Source organism: Triturus cristatus, chromosome 2_2 (assembly GCF_964204655.1).
Source record: "Triturus cristatus chromosome 2_2, aTriCri1.1, whole genome shotgun sequence".
NCBI lineage: Eukaryota > Metazoa > Chordata > Amphibia > Caudata > Salamandridae > Triturus > Triturus cristatus.
Genome location: NC_140582.1, coordinates 410,949,781 through 410,971,132, shown reverse-complemented (window position 1 = coordinate 410,971,132; position 21,352 = coordinate 410,949,781). Strand labels below are relative to the sequence as shown.

The 21,352-nt window shown below is 43.7% G+C and overlaps 1 protein-coding gene across 1 annotated transcript in view; it reads left to right on the top strand.

Moving 5' to 3' along the window:
* LOC146862305 (bifunctional heparan sulfate N-deacetylase/N-sulfotransferase 3) overlaps window positions 1-21,352 on the top strand; it is a 534,449-nt gene that overhangs the window by 201,442 nt on the left and 311,655 nt on the right. The window contains exon 4 of the mRNA XM_085641499.1: window positions 6,470-6,624. Coding sequence (XP_085497625.1) covers window positions 6,470-6,624 — 155 coding nt within the window. The remainder of the gene's footprint in view (window positions 1-6,469; window positions 6,625-21,352) is intronic.

Sequence of the window (21,352 nt, the reverse complement as noted above, 5' to 3'; positions counted from 1 at the left end):
GTAAGCATAGGGAAGGTTAGGGATTGGCAAGTGGGTGCACTTGCTGAGTCGACGTGGCAGTCAAAACAGCACACAGACACTGCAGTAGCAGGTTTGGGTTACCTTTTAAGGGCTACTCATGTGGGTCGCTCAATCAGTGCTGCAGGCCCACTAGTAGCATTTGATTTACAGACCCTAGTACACTCAGTGCACTTTACTAGGGACTTACCAGTAAATCAAATATGTGCATCATGGATAACCAATCGTTCACAATTTACACAGAGAGCAGATGCACTTTAGCACTGATTAGCAGTGGTAAAGTGCCTAGAGTCCTATAGCCAACAACAACAGGTCAGGAAAAAATAGGAGGAAGAAGCAAAACGTTTGGGGATAACCCTGCAAAAAGGGCCAATTCCAAGAGTAACACTAACCCTTTGCAATGCCCTAACTCATAACCCAGTTCATACTGTAATCTTAACTTGTTACTTAAAAAAACAAAAACATTTTAAATAGTTTTTCAAATTCAACAGTCAGCTTTTGGTTTTTCATAGGTTTAATTTTGAACTTTTAATCTTTCACTCTTTTGTGTTTGAATTTTTGTTATAGGGACTTGGAGTGAAGGAAAGTTCTGGAAGAGAGGGAGACATTAGCAAAAGGGATGATGTGAAAGACCTGACTATAATGCACAGATGTAATGCTTGCAGTAGCAAAAGGGAAAGGAGCTTTTTGGTATTACCCGTGCAAAGAAAAAGGCGTTCAAACTCAAAGCTATGAGAGAAATGTGAAATATACTTATTGATATTTTTTTAGATAATAAAAAGTATGTATATTCTTTAAATATGTAGACTCTAATCATACTTTATAAAAAGAAAAAGCTTACGGAAATGATATACAGATGAAAGTGCACAGAGTATTGAAGTTCAATTTTGTCTTTAAAAAAAAGAGTGCAATCATTAAGGCTCACAGAAGTGATCACTTTCCATGTCTAGTTGCTTGAGGAGAAGAAGAATACAGCCATAATGCCTCACTCAATCACAATTAATTTACAGAGCTTGCAGATACTTCTTAGGAAAACTTTGTAGATTCCGGGAGATTTGCCAACTTCATTCTCATCGTCTGTATTTCTTCAAAGAACTTGACTGTTACCATGAGAGTCAAGGTCTGCCAACTGGAAGATCACTTTGTTCTTTGTGTGCCGGATACTGGTTGACTCTAAAGCTCTAACCAATCTTAGTTTCCTTATAGCATTGAGGGCCGAGTACAAAGCAGAAAATGACTCAGATCTTCTGAGCGGCTGCCAACATTTTGCAATTTTGTTTTGCGGGGCTGGATTTGGCTAATTTATCTCCAAGTTGATAATTGTCAGTCCTCACAATGGTGAACATACTCCTTTCTTGTGGATTTGTGAGGCTTCTATGATATGGGTGTTGTCAGAACTCGGCATGAAAAATATCTCTCCATGAGAAGTTAACCATATTGTCAAGTGTCTTGGCTCTTCATAACCAATTCTTTTCGTTCTGCTTAGCAATAACAATTACTGTTTCAATATTGCCTCATTCATTTTTCAATCTCTGAAACAGCAGGCTATGTCTATGGGATGCTTCTCAGTAAAAATCATCCTCTGTGCATTGTCACCAAAGACTCATCACCCCAAAATGAAATGACAATATTTTCATACTCTCTGGTTCTTCCAATGCACCATAATCATAGATTTTATTTTTTACATTAATATTCAAGCTGATGTTTGTGAAGTATACTTCAACTGCTGCAGTTGAGCTACGAGAGCTATTCCGGAACACTTCAGAGTACATATCGTTTATGCACAGTGAAAACGGAATGGTTCCAATTACAAACCTTGTTTAACTCTACATGAAGTCTTAAAACAGGAACTCATATTTCCCTTGTTGATTCAGTCTCATCTGGGTTAAGATGTATAGTATATGAACAGTACAGTCTCATTCATATCTACCCTGCTCAGCTTCTTGTGCTTTACCATGTCAACCACGTGAAAAGTTGAGGCGAAATTAAGAAATGCCACATTCTGTGGCAGTTCCTTTATAGTACCAAATAGGTGAAACAGAAAGGGAAGGAAGCAAACCTAGGGGCCTATTCAAAAAGGCATTTTGCAGTACATAAATTTGTATTCCTGTAGTACTCTTTAACGTTTTCTTACATGCCTTTGTGAGTTGGCCCAAACACCGCCAAAATGGAAATATTTCAATACAATTCACATAAATTGTGAGGACTGTACCCTCTTTGCACACTTACTAGAAGGGCATTTTACATTTTGGACCAGTTCACAAAGACATGTAACAGTGTGTGAAAGAGTACTCCTCAAGTACTACTTCCTGTATTCATAAATATTTTTGAAAATTAGCCATCTTGCCAATTTTTTTAAAGGGCATGCCTGAAAGCCTCCCTGGACTATGTTGAAGGATGGGGTATCCACAAACTGTTTAATAAATATGAATGATAGTATTTGCAAACCATAAAACAGTAAACATGCTGCAAATGTACTGAAACAAGAGCAAAATGGTGGATGGAATGCTTGAATTTATCTCAGCAACTCACAACATCCCTTCCCATCATTTCTTGCCTACTGTAGCACCTCTAGAAAGAGACTAGTCGTGTGAATTTGATCCAGCTCCAATGGGAGCAGTTGAACCTTAACTGGCAGGTCAGATCCTCTCCAGATGAGGACATAAGAAACTCCATACGGAATTCAACCTACATAGGTCACATCAGAGTGGTAAAGCTTGAGTCCTGTGGCACAGTGAGCAAGAACAGCACATGTGGTCATACACATTACACGTATAGCATCTATGACAATAAGGATAAAGGGATGACTAGATTTCTTGAATGAATCTGAGCCACTGGCAATCACTCGGGCGATATTCCAGTTCATCATTTTTCACACACTAATCCATTCTAGACAGAGACCAGTCATTTGCAAATCAGTCTTGTGTCTGCTCTAAAGTGAGCCAGCCCAAATCCCCTTTATATGAGAGCTAAAGCAACACCAGACCAGTTTCAACCTACTTAAGACTTTTTAATTAGATATATCTTGAGTCCCGTGGCGCATTAACCACAGAAGCCATGCATAGGCATACCTGTCATACTTTTGGCGTCTACTATAGGACAAAGCGATGGATGGAATACTTGAACTAATTTCATCCACTGCCATTTGCTCAGAACCTCATCCCTGTCAATTATTTTTCATCCTCTGTGTCACTCTAGACAGAAACTGGTCTCATGCAAGTGCTTTTTGATCCTGCTCCAGTAGGAGCTTTCTAGCCCAAACTGTCAAATAAGGTCCCCTGCAAACAGGAACACAAGCAACCTCAAAGTCGCATGGCAGTTGGGATGGACTGTTCCCATGAGGAGCAGGGTCAGTTATGATTTGCATAAGGTGAGCCTCTATCTAGAGTGGCATGGTGGGTGAAAAACGATGGACTAGAATTTGACCAGAGAGATTGGCAATGGCTGAGATTAACTGAAACATTGCATTCATTTGCCTTGTAGTTTTTGCAATAGCCTCCGTGAGTGCAATGAATATACCCAGACATGGTTTCTATGCTCATTGTACCATAGGGTTCGGGATACACAATACTGTTGAGGCCCAAATAGGAGTGTGGGGCTGCTTGTGTTCCTTTCTCAATGGGGTCCTTACCTGGCAGTTTTAGATGGATTGTTCCCTGAGGACCAGAGTCTGTCCTAATTTGCATATGGTAGACCTCTGTCCAGAGTGGCATGGCGGGTGAAAAATGATGGGCTGGAATTCAGCCCAGAGAGATCGCCAATGGCTAAGATTAATTCAAGCTTTCCACGCACCACATTTTTGTGTTTTGTAAAGGTGCTGTAGTATTGACTGGGTATTAATGCACATATGCACTGTTGGGCTTTAAATGTTTCAGCAAGCACCAAATTAGGATATGAAACTTTCCATTAAGGCATACTTCCAATGCCCTACTAAATTCTCTTTGTATCCAGAAGCCTTTATTTTCCTCATTGCTCATATATTATCATATTTGCTGCAACCATAATCTCATTAATGGATGTTTTTGGTTCATTAAGGACTTCTTAACAAACTCCACTTAAGCAGTTATGAAAAGTTGGGCCCTGAGTAATTATTTTTTACCACTCATGCCTGTCATTTCCGACTGCCAACATCTTTTAGAATCTTTCGGCCTCATTCATGAGGTTTTGTCGTAGGGCAGAGCTGCAGGCCTTCCAGCTGCGCCACCCTACGGCAAAAGAAAAGAGATGGAATGGGCGGTATCTATCAGATATGGTGCATTCCTGTCGTTTTCTCCTGCAACGGTGCATAATGGGCTACTGTTAGCCAACACAGGTACCTTTGCACCATGGTGCAAGGGTGCCTGTGTTGCAGTGATGATTATTTTGTGCAGGAAGGGAAACCTTCCTGCACAAAAAAATCCCAAGAGGCGTTTTCCTCTTTCTAGAAATGCTTCAGAATGCAGCACACATAGAAAAATATCAAATTGGAGAAATAAAGATTTTTTTCCTGCTTGGACCTCCCTTATGCCTCTCCTGGGGAGGCGTAAGTTTTTGGCAATGCGTCAGATTTACGATTTCTCATAAATCTAGGGCAGTATCAAAATGTCATGGATGTTGCTAGGAACGCCTCTTGAGGCCCTTTTTGTTTTGCAGTCTCTTCCAGAAAAGTCAATCTACTGTAAAGGAATGTTTTTTTTTCTTTTTCTTTTCCATCATTTGAAACTCTATTCAATCTACCTTAACTCTTCTGATTGCTGCCTTGTCTGGTCAGTCTATGTAAGTCATCTCTGATGTAGGTGTGCTCTAAATCGAACCTACAAATGTTCCTCTTTGATTTAAGTGACTGATTTGCTTGCAACCTAAGGCATTTGCTGACACTTCTGTGAAAAAGAGCCCTTAAGGCATGCGCAACTATTGAAAGAATTTTAGGATCCATTGTTGAAGCAGCTCCAATCACAAGGAGGATAGAATACACTAGCTCCTGAGTGTCTGGCATTTGGTCCCACTCTTAGACGTGTTCATTGCAGGGCAAGAATGTTTGCACTCTAAAACACCCCTATACCCCTCCCTGGCTCTCCTTCAAACTCTCTTTACCTCCTCGTTAAACCCCTCCCTTTTAGTAGTAAGCATTTCACATTTTCCAGCCAATCCTGCTATCCCTCCCCCATTTACTACTAAAACATATACTTATGTGTGGGATAGACTCCACAGCCGGGACAGAGATCTCTGCACAGGAAAAGATAAGCGAAGCAGAGGCATAAACTTCGAATCTACGTTTGTGAATAGGATTTTGTAGAATGTTTGTAGTGCTGTTGTAGCACTACAAAACGTACTGCAGAGTGCAGTTTGTGAATAGGTCCCCTATCACATGCTGCAAAGCTGGGGAGAAATGATGAACTGCAAAGCCCCTTTCATCCTTTCCAAAACTTCTGCTAAGGCTCCATTCCTGTTTCCCATTTTGACCACAAATCAATCTTCTTGTGGCTGTCAGGGGCCCATTTTACTTTTTTTTGCACAATGCACTACTATTTTCAGGAGCCCTTTTAATAAGGCTGCAGATTCTGGTTTAGCATAGACCTTCATTACTATGATCACAAATTTGACCCTTAATTGGATGTGGAAAATTAGTACTGGGTCGACCCCAGTTTCATGGCTCGTTGTTTGAGTACAGATGTCAGCCCTGCATGCCTGAAGGGACCACCAGGTTTCCAACTACATGTTATACAGTAGCGTTAACAGGATGGTTAATGTAAACAGGTAGCCCACGGTCTTCACCTGGCCAGACCTCTTGCCGATCAATTTTGGAACTTTTTGAGCTCAATAAAGTGGAAAAATTTGGAAGAGAGAAGAGGCAGATCCACAGGTATAGGTTTAAGGACTGTCAGGCAGGAGATGTATTTGTGTCTATTAGGACAGTTGATGTCTTGTGAATTGTTTTGTTAGTGAATAAGAGGATATGAATCTTCTATTGTAATTGAGAGAGTTTAGAGGTTTTTGGCCTCCAAACTTGCGATAAACATAAATGGTGACAAGATGATATTTGTATTCATTCTTCCTAGCTTTGCTCCTCCACATTTTGTTGATTTTAAATCATGACAGCAGCTTAAAATCAGCACAACGCGGCTTTTGCTGATTGGAATTCTGAGGCTTTAACTCGTTTCGGTGCTATTCATGCATTCATGCCATTACAGTAGAAATGTTTAAAAACCATGCATACCCAAGAAAAATCACCCATTATTTGTTTTCGTATACGTTCATTATAAAAACACTAAATAACGAGTATTCCATATATTTATCTGAGCCATGGACAATAACCAGTTGCTTGTTTTTACATCTGATCACATGTTGCGTTTTTGGCACTTTTCAAGTTTCTAAATTGCATATTCTGGTTTACCTAAGCAACTCAACCAGGAACTATAAATAGGAGTGCTACAACTACAACAACAGATATATTTTGTGCTTGTTTCCGTAGGAACCAAGAAAGAGGATGAAGGTGACGACCTGTTGCTGGGATCTGTGGACGAGTTCTGGTGGTTCCCCCACATGTGGAGTCACATGCAGCCTCACCTCTTTCACAATGAGTCATCCCTCGTGGAGCAGATGATTCTCAACAAAAAATTTGCGCTTGTGAGTATCCATTATTTGATTGATCCAGGGGACATCAGTGCCCTGGCAGAATATTCAAAGGTTCTCGCACTTTTATCATAATCACGTTTTTTGGTCAGAATTAACAATTTACATTGCCAACCAAATAATATTTGAAATCCTTGAAAATATATATTGTTGTCTTTCACTCGAAGGTTAAAGAGACATGGCAGCCGTTTACAAGTTTCACCACACAGAAAATATAAGTAATGAGGTTCATGAAATCAATTTGTAGAATTATAGCCAGAGCAGTGGTGTAGCTACGCCTTTTGGCACCCCTGATAGTCGTGGCATTTGCTGCCCCGTGATGGTTGCAGGTGAGAGCGGGGGGTGACGGTACCTGCTGTCTGCCACTTTGTGACGGCGCAGGTAAAAGCGGGGAAGGGAGGTGCCACCCCAAAACTCATTCCGCCCGGATAGACCACCCCCCAAGTAACCCCCTTTCTACGCCACTGAGCCAGAGATAACAATAGAAAAATAAATGTTAGATATGGCAGATTGGATGGACACTTGTTTGAAACAGAGAGCAAACATAAGAGAGCGTAGTTTTAGGACACAATTAGGCTTTTCTGTTTTCAGTTTCTATTTTTGGGAAATTCTGATGTTTTTTTTCCTGTGTTTTCAAATGATTTGAATGCCATTAAAAACAGTGGTTATCAGTGGTTACACATTTACGTGCCATTTAAAACAACAGAAACAGTGTTTTTTCAGTGTTTATTGAACGTTTTACTTTTATTATTGCTTGCTTTCTGCACTGATAGTGCATGGTATATAGACAGTGTACGTACAGTGTATATGAGGTCCAAATACATTTTTGCAAATCAAACTTATTGTAGTACACTATACAATACTTCTTCAGTGAGTCTTTGGTCATGTGCGCTCGCCCTTTCCTTCCCATGCTAACCGTTTTCTGTGAAAAGGCCCACTAAACATTGGCTCTTGAGATGGGCAACGCCAAACAGCCAGTACACAATTTGCTAACTTTGGCCACTGACATAGCTTTCCATTCAAATACTGGTGCACTCGGAGATTGCGATTCTCTGGCCCTCTGATATCGAAGTGTTCAAAAATGAAGCAGCACTTTTGAAACTACAGATAAAATTACCCTTTATGGAAGGGATCCTGAGTACCACAGTGAGGTTTCATTGATTTCAAATGCGATGGTTGGCGAAGGGACATTTCTATGCATCATTGCAAGCCATTTCTCATACATTGTAAAATAAAAGTTCCTGAATTGCTCTCCAACATTACTTTGCTTACGAAGTGGCAGGCACTCTAACATGGAACATGAAACCAGCCATTTTACCTATCAGTGAAAGAGTCAAATACAGCCAAAATATCAAATATGATTTTGATATTTCCTGATTCTCTACAGTTTATAAAATAATTAAACAAGACCTAAAAAATGCTTCTAAACACTGCATCTTTAGACCAAAGACCACAAAACTGTAAAAAGCAAAAGGAAGAACAAACAATATTTTAGTGGCATCCCCAAACAACATAACTCAAGCAGAATAATGTTAGCCCAATCTTTCTTGCAGCTAGCTTGTATAACAAAGTTACAGTGTATTGACCCCTTCAGGAAGAAAAACATTGATTTTTTCACTCTCCTTTTCTTTTCTTTGAATGGCATTTAGTTTGTGGTTGTGTAGGTGTTTTTTCAGTGTTTATATGTTTACACTGGTTAGGGCTATTTCGCTTTCGTTGGGGTTTTATCAATTATTATAGGTTTAAACCTAAATCCGGACAGCCTAGACACAATTAAGGGGAACTATTCTAAGAGGTACCGTGCCTCACCGGTGTCTTTGGGATAAATCTCATAGTCTGAGAGCTCTTTCACAATGATCTTGACAGGATTAATGTAAGATTTGTAGATCCCTTAGGAGAAATAACATTTTGTCACTCACATTCCCCTTACAGTTGACCCCTTGTCATACTTCCAAAAGCAATTGGATGCCACCTGCTGAAAACACCCAGCAGGGCAACTTTGTATTGCTTTAATTAACACAGTTCCTGTTAACCAAGGCATTTGGCCAGGATTGTTTATCAGTGACACATTGCGCTCTCTGCATAGGCATTGCAGCACTGTAAACATGCTGGATCCTGCAGTAGATTCCACTCCACCTGCATGAGTTTCACAGGCTTCTAGACAATATGCATAATGCATCTCCTGCTTGACAGATTACGAAAGCAGAACTATTCTTTACTGGAGAAGGTGCTATGTGTTTAACATAGGTGATTGGTAGTGAGAGAGATAGGTAAGGCTTCTGAAGATGGTGATCGCCAACGGTTGATCATTGACTTTGAAGCTCAGAGGGGAGATGGAATTCACTTTGAGCAGTGATGTTTTAATGGTTGTCAAGGCGTCTGTGAACAGTAAATCCTACACGCAATTAGCATCGTTGGTAACATCTTTCTGGGTCTTCTAAAGGCAAATGAGTCTATATTCAGCCAACTTTCACTAGTAACACAGATTAAAATCTAATGGTAAGTCCAAACAAGTTAAAGATATTTCACTTTAAAACTACAGGAGTGTGGACATCACACTATAATCTAAAATCTGCAATTGTTTTTTCTAAGGGCATCTTATTGATTAAATTAAACAACATCAGGACAACCCCTTAAGCAACGTCAGGCAGAGCCTTTTGTCTACTGCTGAAAGAAGAGAAACTAATGACTTTCAAATGAGTTCAAGTGTCAGCAGAGGCTTCAAATAGTGGTTATGAAGAATTATGCAAGATGCATTCTTTTAAATATCTTAGCACTTTGGCATTATAACAAGTGTGTATACACTTTAATGTGGCTACAGACTGAGAATGTGAATGTATGTCAGAAGTCTGTAGAGTGTGCAACATTGCTCCATGTAGGCCAGATCCAAGCCAGGGGTTAAGGATTACCGCCAACTATGCATCTGATTGTCATTCAGAATCTTCCTGTGTATTTTTTTTAATTCTTTTTTATTAAATAAGAAAAACAGAAACATAACAGTTGACAATAAAGTGACAGTGCATTTGTACATTTACTATCATTTTGTCGCTACCTTCCAACATTTTCATTATGTCCACATACCGTCATCTCTACTTTGTGACTGCCGATCTTCAAGGAGTTATTCATTCCTGCAGAGGGGGGTCAGTAAATGGTACACACAACATTCCCCTTGTTTTATTCCATTTATATGGGTGACTTCCATAGTTTTTCCACAACCTTCCCACATTTTTTAGGTTATTTTCGCCCAATACGACTGTACAATATGGCAATCCTACCACTGAAGTAAACATGTCCCAACCTGGCCACAATCTTTGGGGCATAGTGAGGAGCTTGAACTACCCATTTTAACCAGCGCTACACTGGTATAATAAACTCTGTGGAGAAGCTTAAACTGGATTAATTTGAACATGAACCGAATTGCCACTTCTCAAGGGGATGCCAATGCCTCCTGCCATTCTTCATCGTCTAAGTCTCCCACATCCTCCACCCACTTAGATCGGATTTTCCCCAACGCATTTGGTGTATTATTTAAAATCTTCCTGTAAATCAGAGAGATTGGTTTTGCTTTTAAATAATCATCGAGGAGTCTGTCCTCCAGTGGCGAGGTGGCTGGAAGATCCGTACCCCTAGAGACAGCCTTATACAACACGTTCCGGACTTGGAGGTATCTGCCTCCTATTTATTTTCAACCCATGTGGATCTCCTGAAAATCTGGCATAAATCCAATCCTTCTGTGCCACAGCTGAACACTTCAGTACCAGTGATAAGAGAAAGTGCTCTTTGCTTGTTGCATTGCTTCCTTTACGTATTTGAAAAACAGTGGCATTTTCTCGTGTATAATAAAGTAACAGATTTCTCTGAAATGTTTGCAAAGCACTGTATTTCTGGAATTCAAATTAGATTTTATCACAGAGGGTTCATTTTGACCTCACCGTAAGGTCGCTGCTGAGAGGACGGTCTGCTTGTCCTCATTATTAATAGTCTCTTCAGATTTTGACGCACTCGGGGCCCCTTGGCCTATATTGTCACTTTCTCTGGCACTGAGGTGCTCTTAATTGGAGAGGACTGATTTGTCTGTGCAATAAAACTGCAGTTCGACTGTGAGCACCTCGTTAACTGTATTTGTTTCAAACTATTCATTAGTAGTAGTGGACATGCAATGAAGTAACATTGAAACCTTAAATACCCGAAGTCCCACACAGGTCTCGGTGTCTCCTGCATGAGAGGTAAAACCGCACTAATTGCCCCCGTCAGGTCCTCATGAAATTGTTCAGGCATCTGGAAAGAGGTGTCCTGTCTCAGGATCTATGGGAACGCATTATTCTTGACAAGACTGTGTGCTCTAGTGACTGTACACAACAACACAGTGTTCATAACAAATTTGTAAGTGTAGTATATTATCCTATCCTCTTCTTGTCAGCCCAGCTGCCAATCCCCTTGGATTCTCCACCTTAGAATGTTGGCTCTATGAACTAAAGGGGTGGCAGTTGGAATGACAGTTGTAGGATCTGGGTTCAAACTTACCTTTGGTGGGGCGTCATCTTAAAACACCTGAGCTTTGGCGATGAGGAATTGGATCGTCGACGCTTTCCGAGCACCACTCCTGAATGTTCTAGTGGCAGCAGATTGGTGAGTTGTCGTCAACCCCTCTGATGTTGCCTGGAGTTTTTTTTTATGACCATCCTGGAGAGCTGAGCTGTGCAAAACTGTGTCTGCATCGTAGGGAATAATCAGTTGGTCCACTCACCATCGTTTTACCAGTTGCCTGCTCATCGCTTCCCGCGCTAGTTGTATGGCGCACTGCTTCTTATGACATCTCACCCCAACGTTTACTGTGCTTTCTGATGACGACATCCAATGGACTTCCTCCCTGAACCACAGGCTAGTGTCACCAGGGCAATGACCTTTGAGATGTCAAATGTGATGTCATCATTTTTTCCACTCTGAATCTATGCTAAGCATATCATTAAATTGTGCTTGCCGTGGACTCCCGGCCTCCTACTGCCTTCATTACACCTTGTGGGTTGTTCAGGTATGAAAGGATGCCATTCAGCTTATGTAGGCAGTGGCAGGTGTTTGCAGCATGTGAAGTTCCACCTGCTTAAAGATTTAGATGTTATAGTCAAATGCTTCAAACACAATATGTTGGTATTTTATAAGGCTATGGAAGAGTATGTCAAAGTATTGAAAGAAGTTTGAGGTCCTCTGTTTCTGCATAAGGAATGGTTCCTAAAGTGTCGCTTCTACAGGCCATAAAAGAGGCATATTCCCCTGACAACAAACAAAAACGTTTGTCTTTTATGGGCTTATGCAAATATTGCTTACATTTAGTTAAAAAGAATTGCAATTGTGCACTAACACATGACACAACTCTTACCAAAAGGAGCAGAGTTTGTATGCTGCTCAGAAAAGCAGGATGTATTTAAGGAGCCAATTGCATTTGCCCCCACTTTAAGATTCTTTTCCCTAGGAAAAACGTAGATGCCAGTGCCTAGTGCCAGGAACTGTCCTGTATCAGAAGCTCTGAATGGATTGTGGCCTATGCGTCCAAGACACCAAATAAGACAGAAAGGAACTACGCTGTGATCAAGAGGGCACTACTTGCTTGTGGATGGGCCATAAACTACTTCAGGCAGTAAGTTTAATTTAACAAACTGTTCACAAACCACTTGTACACACATTGTCTCTTGGAGAACCAATGAGTGCCTCTGCCAACATTGCTAAATTGTGTTCCAAACTACAGAAATAGTGTTTTGAAACAATATATATTACAGGAAGAAGAAATCAAACTGCTGACCAGTTGTCTCATTTACCTTGCATTACTATTGGAGAAAGTGAGTGAAAAGAGGATGAAATGGCTGTGGTTGGTGGGGTGCTGGAGATATGCACGTTACCAGGTTGCTCATCAAGGATGTCTGGTGGTCTGAAGACCTGTATGATAAAATTATCGCCCAAATAAAAAAAATGTTTTTTTTGCCATGAATGGACAGCAAAGGAGAAGTTAATAGGTCTTAACATTATTTTTCTCAAATCTCAGCAGAGGTTAGTGTGGTACTGGCTTATTTTTTTATAAAGACAAAGGAAGGAGTATGTGCATTCATTCATAAGGCAAGCCACCAAGGACTCCTCGGCATGTCTGCATCAAAGAACTTGTTAAGAACACATTTCAAGTATGGATGCTTGGGCACAGCAATTTGCCAGGGAGTGTGTGCCACATGTAAAAACAAATGTTGTGTTGTTCTTCTCCTATGCAGCCTGTTCGCTGGCCCAAAGAAGCATGGCAGAAGTTCGGACTGGCCATTGTACGTCCATTTGAGAAACGTTTTTCACATTAACACTATGCCTTAGTACCATTCAAAGTGGCCAGAGGTCACATTTGTTGAGACAATCACTACATCTGTAGAAATAGATTTTTCTGATTCAGGCATGCCACAGGAGGGATTTCCTGAGACCTTGGTCACAGATATTGGAGTGCGATTTGTGTCACATGACATGACTGGATCTTTAGTCGTGCATGGTATCGCTCATGTAACCATGGCCCTCTAGGACCTCCAGCGGTCTGATCAAATGGGGCAGTTCATCCCTTATCTTGCCCTATCCACTCATAAGTCTGTGATATTAGCAGTAAGGAAAAGGCTGCGGTCATACAGAGTTTCACTCAGTCCTGTCACTCGGGCGGGTCCTTTCCTACTGATGAAGGGTAGGCATCCTGTGTGTGAACGGTGCTCATGGTGACTTAGGGAAAAAATGTCTCCCAGTGTAGCTGTGGGACCAAGAGTTAACCTGAATGACATCAGGAGTAGAAAGTCCCCTCAACAGAATGTTGGTATTGAGGATTCAAAGGGTGGAAGTTGGGATGACAGTTGTAGGTTGAGGCTGTCGTTGTAGTGACATGCTTGCGTGTATTAAAGCTTTAAACCTATCTCTTTTGGGCGTTTTTGTCATTTTATACCGGGTAGTTAAACTATAAATATAACAAAACGGTGTTGTTCAAACACGCTACAAGCAGATACGAAGCCACTCCACTTGTTACAAAGCAAAAGGCCCCCCATTCTTCACAGTGCAAGAACCCTTTCTGTTGAATGTGATGCATTAGGTTAATTGTACAGCATATATCTGCATAGGCATCCAGTCATTGATGCAAACTACCTCACCATAATTAGAATTTCATTAACTTTAGCATGGTTTGAATAGTTTCAGATAACCAGTGGTCTAGGAATTGAGATGAACAAGTCACTTTTGTGCACAGATGTGCTCAGCTAAACCAGTGTGGAACTGGGACAGAAAAAAAGGCCCGGGCATGAAGATATAAGTGGCCCCCATTCAGGAATTAGAAAGCAGAAAGCGGCCCAAGTTTGCAAAATGGGGCAGTTTTAAACTTTTAAAGACTTGCTACATAAACATTCAAGGTATGGATGACTGCATGAATTTGAGCTTGGTGCATGCAACGTTTGTTTTAATATCAGGGAAATCAACAGTAAAAATCGGTCCTGCAGACCACAAAACAGGACCACAAATAGTCAAAAAAGCGGCCCACCCACTGACCTGTCAGACCAGCCCATCGGACACGGCTGGTTACACTGTAAGCCAGTGCAACGGTGAGCAAAACCTACTGTTAATCAGTGACCCAAATTATTGCTACATGCACAGAATGTTGCCACCTGATGCCCCCACTAAAAACAAGCAGGCTATACTCATGTCTCACACACACATTTACATTTTCAAGTTTACTTAGATGCATGTGGTTGTGTTTAATCGGGCTCTGGTATTTCAGCCCACTTTAAGTAGGAGTGTGCAAAGCCGCAAATTTATGCAACCTCCATTAAGATCTATGGAAAACTTCACAACTAGGTACCTTGCAAAGATTTTCGTTTCAGGGCATTTGTGTGAAAACTGCAGCATTTGCAATAATCATGCAGCATTAAAGAACGGTTCCCCTAAAATATATATTGTAGAAAAATGTAGTGTCCTTTCCCTCCTACATAGAGAAGGTCTGAAAATGTAAAAGTGCATTCTGGATGGATTTTTGTGCATGGAATTATTTTGCAGATATTGATTTCTGCTCTCTGGGTCGTGTTTGGCTTGCTTGGTTCTCTCTGGTAGCAAATTATTGCCCTAAATGGAGAATACATTTTGGACAGTAGAACACTAAGAAAAACCCAGCAACTATGCAATAGTGAAGAAGGGGAGCATGTAGGTGAGTTGCGCCAAGTGCAAGGCCAGGGCGTAATACTGCAGACCTAATCTAGCACACAAACAGTGGGCTATGAGCCAGCTACTGGCAAACCTGGGTGGGGATAATACTCAGACGAAGCACCTGTTGTTCCGATCCACCCAGCCTAGGAACGAAAGGGACACAAGCAGGGGAAACATGCCCAAGAAATAGGTGAAGTTTGTTACCATTTTAACTGCATGCCCCACAGTTAGTGGATCTAGGTTATCCGATACCCTTGATGTAGATCCCCAAGTATTTAAGGCATGAGGGCTTCCACGGAAAGGGGTAGGTGTATACATCTGCGCGGGGGTCACCCTCAAAACTGACAGGGCCTCGCTCTTGCCCAAACTGATCCTGCAGCCTGATAGCGGCGCGAAGGCAGAGATGGTGGCCATAAGTTCAGGTAGTGATCGGGAGAGGTCTGAGAGCGTGAGTAGGATGTCATCCATGTATAGATAGATGGTTGACACCCCCCTACCCCCAGAGGTGGGATTGCCAGCCAACATTGGGGACTGGTGGAAGGATGTGGCCAGAGGTTCCATAGCCAGCAGAAAGACACGGGTGACAATGAGCCTCCCAAGGCAGACCGGGAATGAGTCTGAGAGGAACCCCCTGCGGTTGACCTGAGCTGAACCACCAAAGCGTTGCGAAGAGGTAGCCCCACTCAATACTATCAAACTCCTTCTCAGCATCCAAGGAGAAGGCGAAGGCTGCTTCGGCAATATCCCTAGTGGAGCACAGTGCATGAGCCAGCAAACAGAGATGGTTACGCGATGAGCGCCCAGGAACAAACCCTACCTGAGAGTAGTGAATTAAGGTCATGATCACCATCCAAAGATGAGCCACCATTACCCCTACCAAGATCTTGATGTCCACGTTAAGCAGAGAGATGGGTCAATAGCTGCCACAGAGAAGAGGGTCTTTCCTTGGCTAGGGGAGGACCGCGATCAGTGCCTTGTTCAAGATGAGACAAAGGAATCTCGTTTGTTCTATCTCCAGGAAGGCCTCATGGAGGGAGTTCCACACTCCCTCCTTTGGTTATTTATTAAACTCCTTTGGGAAGTCATCCTCCCTAGGGGCTCTGTGGTACAGGAAGTCAGAAATAGCCTGCAAAATTTCCACCTTGGTGATCTTCCCTTTGAGCAAGTCCCTGTTTGAGTTGTTAAGGCGAGGGAGATGCACACTACCAAAGAAAGCCTCCAGGGTCCATCACAGTCCTGGTAATTAGCTGCAAACCCATTCACGATATCCTACGGCCGGGTAAGAGTTTTGCCAGCAGTGGACCTGGGGGCTGTGATGGCCAGCGCTTCCTCCTGTTAGTGCAGGTGCACTGCAAGCAGTGTCCCAGTCTTCTCCCTCTGCTCGTCGTGGCGACCCATCAGGTGCTGCCGCGCATACTCCACCTTGGAGGTGTACAATGCATTAAGGTCCATGTGGGCCCTCTCCAGGTGACTCTGGAGGGGAACCGAAATGGTTGTGGTGTAGAGGTGGGTGAGGGAAGCAAGGTGAGTCTCCAGGGCCCTCTGTCGCTTGGTGTTCTGTCTCTTAGCATCCCTCATCCGCTGGTCCCAGATGTTTGCCTTGGCAGCCGCTCACACAGACCTCACACAGTCCTCAGTGAGGCAAATGACCACTGATTGAGCTCTAGGTACATCTGACTGGAGCTGTGCTTTGCCCATGGGAGACAAGTATTGGGATTGAGATATTGAGGCATCAAGGCATACGGCCGAGGCTAGTCCGCTACAGGTCCAGGGAGAGGAGGATCAAGGAGTAGTCCAAGAGCGCAGCATTAAGGATCCAGACATCCTGTGAGAGGACGACCACTGGCTGGGAGACCAAGAAGTAATCTGGGCGGGACTGTGTGCCTTGTATCAGTGAGAGGAAGGTGTTCTCCTTATCCATAGGGTGTGAAAGACGCCAGAAATCCACTAGACCATTGTCCATGGTGATGTCCCCCATGAGGGCCCGGTCCACATTGTTGCCCACGTTCAGTATGCCGGTGAGGTCCAGGACCGCATTGCAGGTCAGGTTCCAGTCCCCTCCCACAATCCAATGTGTGGCATCAATTTCCGTGAGGAGACAGTTGAGCTGGAGGTAGAACTGGTGTTTGGGGCCCATTGGTGCTTATACAGATCATTGCAAAGTGTCTTACTGCCAAGACAAAGGTTAACAAAGGCGTACCAACCCTCCTCATTGGTCCATGTCTTGAGCACCACGAGGAGCAGAAATTTCCGCAGGAGGATCCCCACTCTGCATTTTCGAGGCTACGCAGACTCGTCGATTGTAAGGGTGGGCGACTGCTGTGGATCACCCTTCTCAACCAGTCACGCTGGATCTTCTCCAGCTACGAGAGGTGGGTCTCCTGGAGTACAGACACATACAGACGGTTAGATTGGAGGTATGCCAGCATCTTCTTGTGCTTAAGGAAGTGCCTGAGGCCATGCATGTTCCAGGAGATAGCATGTAGTGGAGCGGGCGGCAGAGTACAGCCACAGGCAGAACGGGGTGGATAAGCAAAAGGAGGAGGGAGGAGGGGGCGAGAGGGGGGGTAGAAAAGGAACAAAAAACACAGAGAAAGGCAGAGAACAGGAGAAAAGATGGGGAGGACAGTGAAGGGAATGGGATGGGAGGAGGAGGGGGGCAGGCAAAGAGAATAAGGGAGATAAGAAGAAGAAAGAGGTGGGGACCTTCCTACAAGGGAGAAGCAGGATGGTAAGAGGATGGGTGAGGGAGGTTAGCTAGGAGGGGAAAAGGGCAGGAAAGAAAGCCCAACCCTGTGGCAGGGTGAGGGGATCGAGGAGGAAAGGAGAGGATCACAGACCAACCAGCAGGAAACCCATGTCTGGTGCCTTGGTGGGAACCTAGAACTTGAAACTTCAAACCACAGGTCCAAATCTGGACGCCCGCGGGCTCGAGAGGCACCAAGCTAGAGGGAAAACAGAGCAAGGGCCAGTGGAGGAGCCGCAGAGTCCATGAAGGAGAGGTGCTTGTTGTGAGGGAGCAAGGGCACAAAGCAGATAGGCTCAGGGCCAGACCATCTAGCCCCTCAACAAGGGCAGGGGCTCGTGGCAGGCTCCCCCAGGGCACACCTGTGTTGATCAGGGTGGGAGGGTTGGACAGGGTCGAACTTGATAAGGCATCCGGGAGGAGGGTTAGGAGGAGGATGTGGGTGGGGTCTTCTTATCACTGGAAGAGGAAGTATCAGGCAGGGAGAGTATATGGGTGAATATATTTGGAAACCAGGAACAATGTACCACTAACAACTGGTCACTAAACCAAACCTCCAGGCAGTAGGGAGAAAAGGAAATACAACAACAGCAAAAATACCAGGGGGGGATTCCGCTAAGGCCGGGAGACAGCGTGGAAGGCAACAAGGTGTGCAGGCTAGGCAGGGTGGATAACATGCTACATCCCGCACCAGCTATTGGAAGGGATGCAAGTGAGCAAATACCTGGAGAGAAAAGGGGGACATCAATAGCAGCAAACAACAGAGCCATCATGTAACAGTGCAAGGATACAGAACCATAGGTGGCAGGCATTCAGGCAATATTCATCTGTTAGTCCAAAGGTCTCAGAAGGCTCAGACAGGGATCAGACTGCAGAGAGAGGGGACTCCACAGTCCTCAGGTATTCCAGGCTTCTCTGGGAACCAGAACATGCCAGACCCTCGATCCCGGGTAAGCTCCGCCAGCGCCCGGATCACCTTGCCCTTGCCGCTGTGGGACCTGCTTGAGTGATGATGCTGTCTGTCTGCTGGATGCCTCCCCCAAGGGCAGTGGTCAGTTAGAGAGATGCTGCCGACAGCTCTGCAGAGGTTGTGTCCATCCCTTGTTCTTGAAGGGCTTACAGGAAGGAGCGCAGTTTCCCTGGGTCAAAGAAGTCATTGGATCTGCCATCCCTGTGATCAAGCAGGCCACATTTGATGTCCAGTTTTTGCAGCAGGCCGAACAGCAAGGTGGGCTTTCCCTTTGTCATTGGTTTCCTGGGAGAAATCCACCGCAATGCAAATCTCATGGCCCTCAAAGTCGAAAGGGTTGTGGGCACGGACTGCAGCAGAAGTTGTCGGACCTGCTCATGACAGAGGAAGCAGGCTATAAGAGGTCATGACTTTCCCGACACCACTGCTCCTAATGGACCTAGGCATTAGGCCAGCTGAATTTCCAGAGGAGGGGAAAAAGTCAGCCCTGTGAGAATGGGGAGGAGGTCTCTGGGGAAGGAGTGGGTGTTTGAACCCTCCACGCACTCCAGAAATCCGAAGAAACATAAGCTTATTGCAGAGGTGCCAATGTCACGGTCCTGAAGACAGTTGAGCTTCTCCACCACTGCTGACAAGTGCTCCACCCCTTCAACCCTGTCATTGAAGCCAGCTATGTCTGCCCGGATATACCTTGATTCCCCCACAAGGGCGGACATCTTGGTGTCCATGCCCTCCAGGCGATGACCTACAGCCATGACTTTCTGTAAGATCCGGTCTTTCATGGGATCATTATTGGAGGGGCCGTGGCAGCCAAGACAGCAGGGCAGAAGCAGGGAATGACTGAGTGACAACCTCTGTGAAAGCAGGTGACAGGTTGATTTACCAGAGGGCATCACCGGTATTACAGGTGTGAGAGGGGCACCCACCCCCTCAACGCATCCGGGGAGGATTCCAGCTAGTGGTCTGGATGATCGTCATGGGGCAGAAGAAGCTGGCTGACACCAATGGTTTAAGGCCTGAGAGTTGTGTGGGCTGAGGCCACTCTAGCATTGGCCCCTACATGCAGCCGCTTAGGTGTTCAGCAGGTGCTCCCGGGCGATCTGGGTCCGCAGCCTGCAGAAGGGGGAGAGGGATGGTTTGCCTGGAGAAGGCCTCCCGATACAGCGGAGCTCTACGGGCAGGAGGTTGTAGCAGTCGGCGGCCAGACTCTGTCCTCCCATGCAACTAGTTTCAACACTAGAGGCCATTATAAGAGGACATCATGGGTTTATTCAGGTACTTGCCACCAGGTTGTACCTAGTGGTGACTGCACATGCAAAACAGTGTGCATGGTGCAATCAGCAGTGCAAAATACATATGATGTGCTAATTCTCATTTTGATACACTTGTGTACATAAGTCCAAATTAACACATGATGCCCGGTGCAAATGCATTTGCAAAAGACGTTTGTGCCACTTATATTTGGTTAAACTAATCCCTAAAAATGTTAAGTATTTTATGGTTTATGGCTACTAGTCTGAGCAGGGTCTTGCTGTGTACAGAGAGCAGATATGCACTTTAAAGGACTTTATCACACAATTGTCGAACCTAGAGATGGCATCAAAGATAGCAAGAAAAGTGTGAAATCCACAATAGTCAAGGAGGATTGAATTCACCCAGTGGCCCTTATCCTTCCTTACCTCTCTTCTGTGTACCACTCTAGCCACGAAATGATTAATAATGTAGAGTATTACAGCTTAGACCTTACTCCACCCCTTAAACTGCATCACGACCATTGGTATGCTGATTTAACACAGCCCTCATCTGACAGTGGGGTTATTATACCCACCACGGCAATGTCTGATAGTCTAAATCACATGTATGATTGAAGGAATAGGAGATTCCCCTGTTTTAATATTGAATTCACTGATATCCTTGTGGTACGTGAGATGAAAAGCTCTACTATACATTTAGCCTGGCCTTGACTCTTCAGAGCCACCCTGTAAACGAGAAAACGATCAAAAGAGAAAAAGACCTTGACCTCCTGTATGCCTTGAACACAGGCAAGGATATGACAATTCTAACTAAATATAATTGTCCAGACCCTCCAGTCATTGTTCCTTCACTTGAAAATGGCCATCAAGTTCTCTATAATCTTCCTATTAAATAATTGAAACAAATGCTGCCACTTTCTTCGTCTTCTCGCTTATACAGGCAATTTCGTTTACAATCAGGCATGTACACATCTAAGTCCTGATGATGATCCTGACACCCTACATAAAGGATTGAAACGCCGTCGACCCTCTCTAAAAATAGCATGCACGTTACTCCAATGTGTTAAAAAGTGCAATAGCTATTTTGAAAAAGCTTATAACATTGCATCTTTGAATAAGCTCCACTCTCTGTCTTGCCTGAAATGCCTTGTCTGTTTTGTTAATGTCTTTGTTCTATTATTGGCACAGGACTGTGTCCCACGTACATTTGTTCCTATATGTATGCATTCTTCATTTTGTATAATTAAATCGGTTGTCCGGCTGGACTCCGGGAATATAGCATCGATTCTGAACTATATTTATTTTTGCATTACCTATTTTTTGAGGATCATTGTTGTCTGTACTAAACGATTACCCAAGGTCCTCATTTACCTTTTTTGGTCCCCTTGTTCTTATGAATATACTTTCCAGAGTCTGTCAGATTATAAAGAACTTTTTCTAAAGATTTCTAAAGATTTAACCAGACAGGCACGTAGGAATCTTGGGGTATTAACAAACTGTGCGGAGCCTGGCTCTGCATAGTTGAAGTTTATTTTCAATTACTTGATAAGTTAGTTT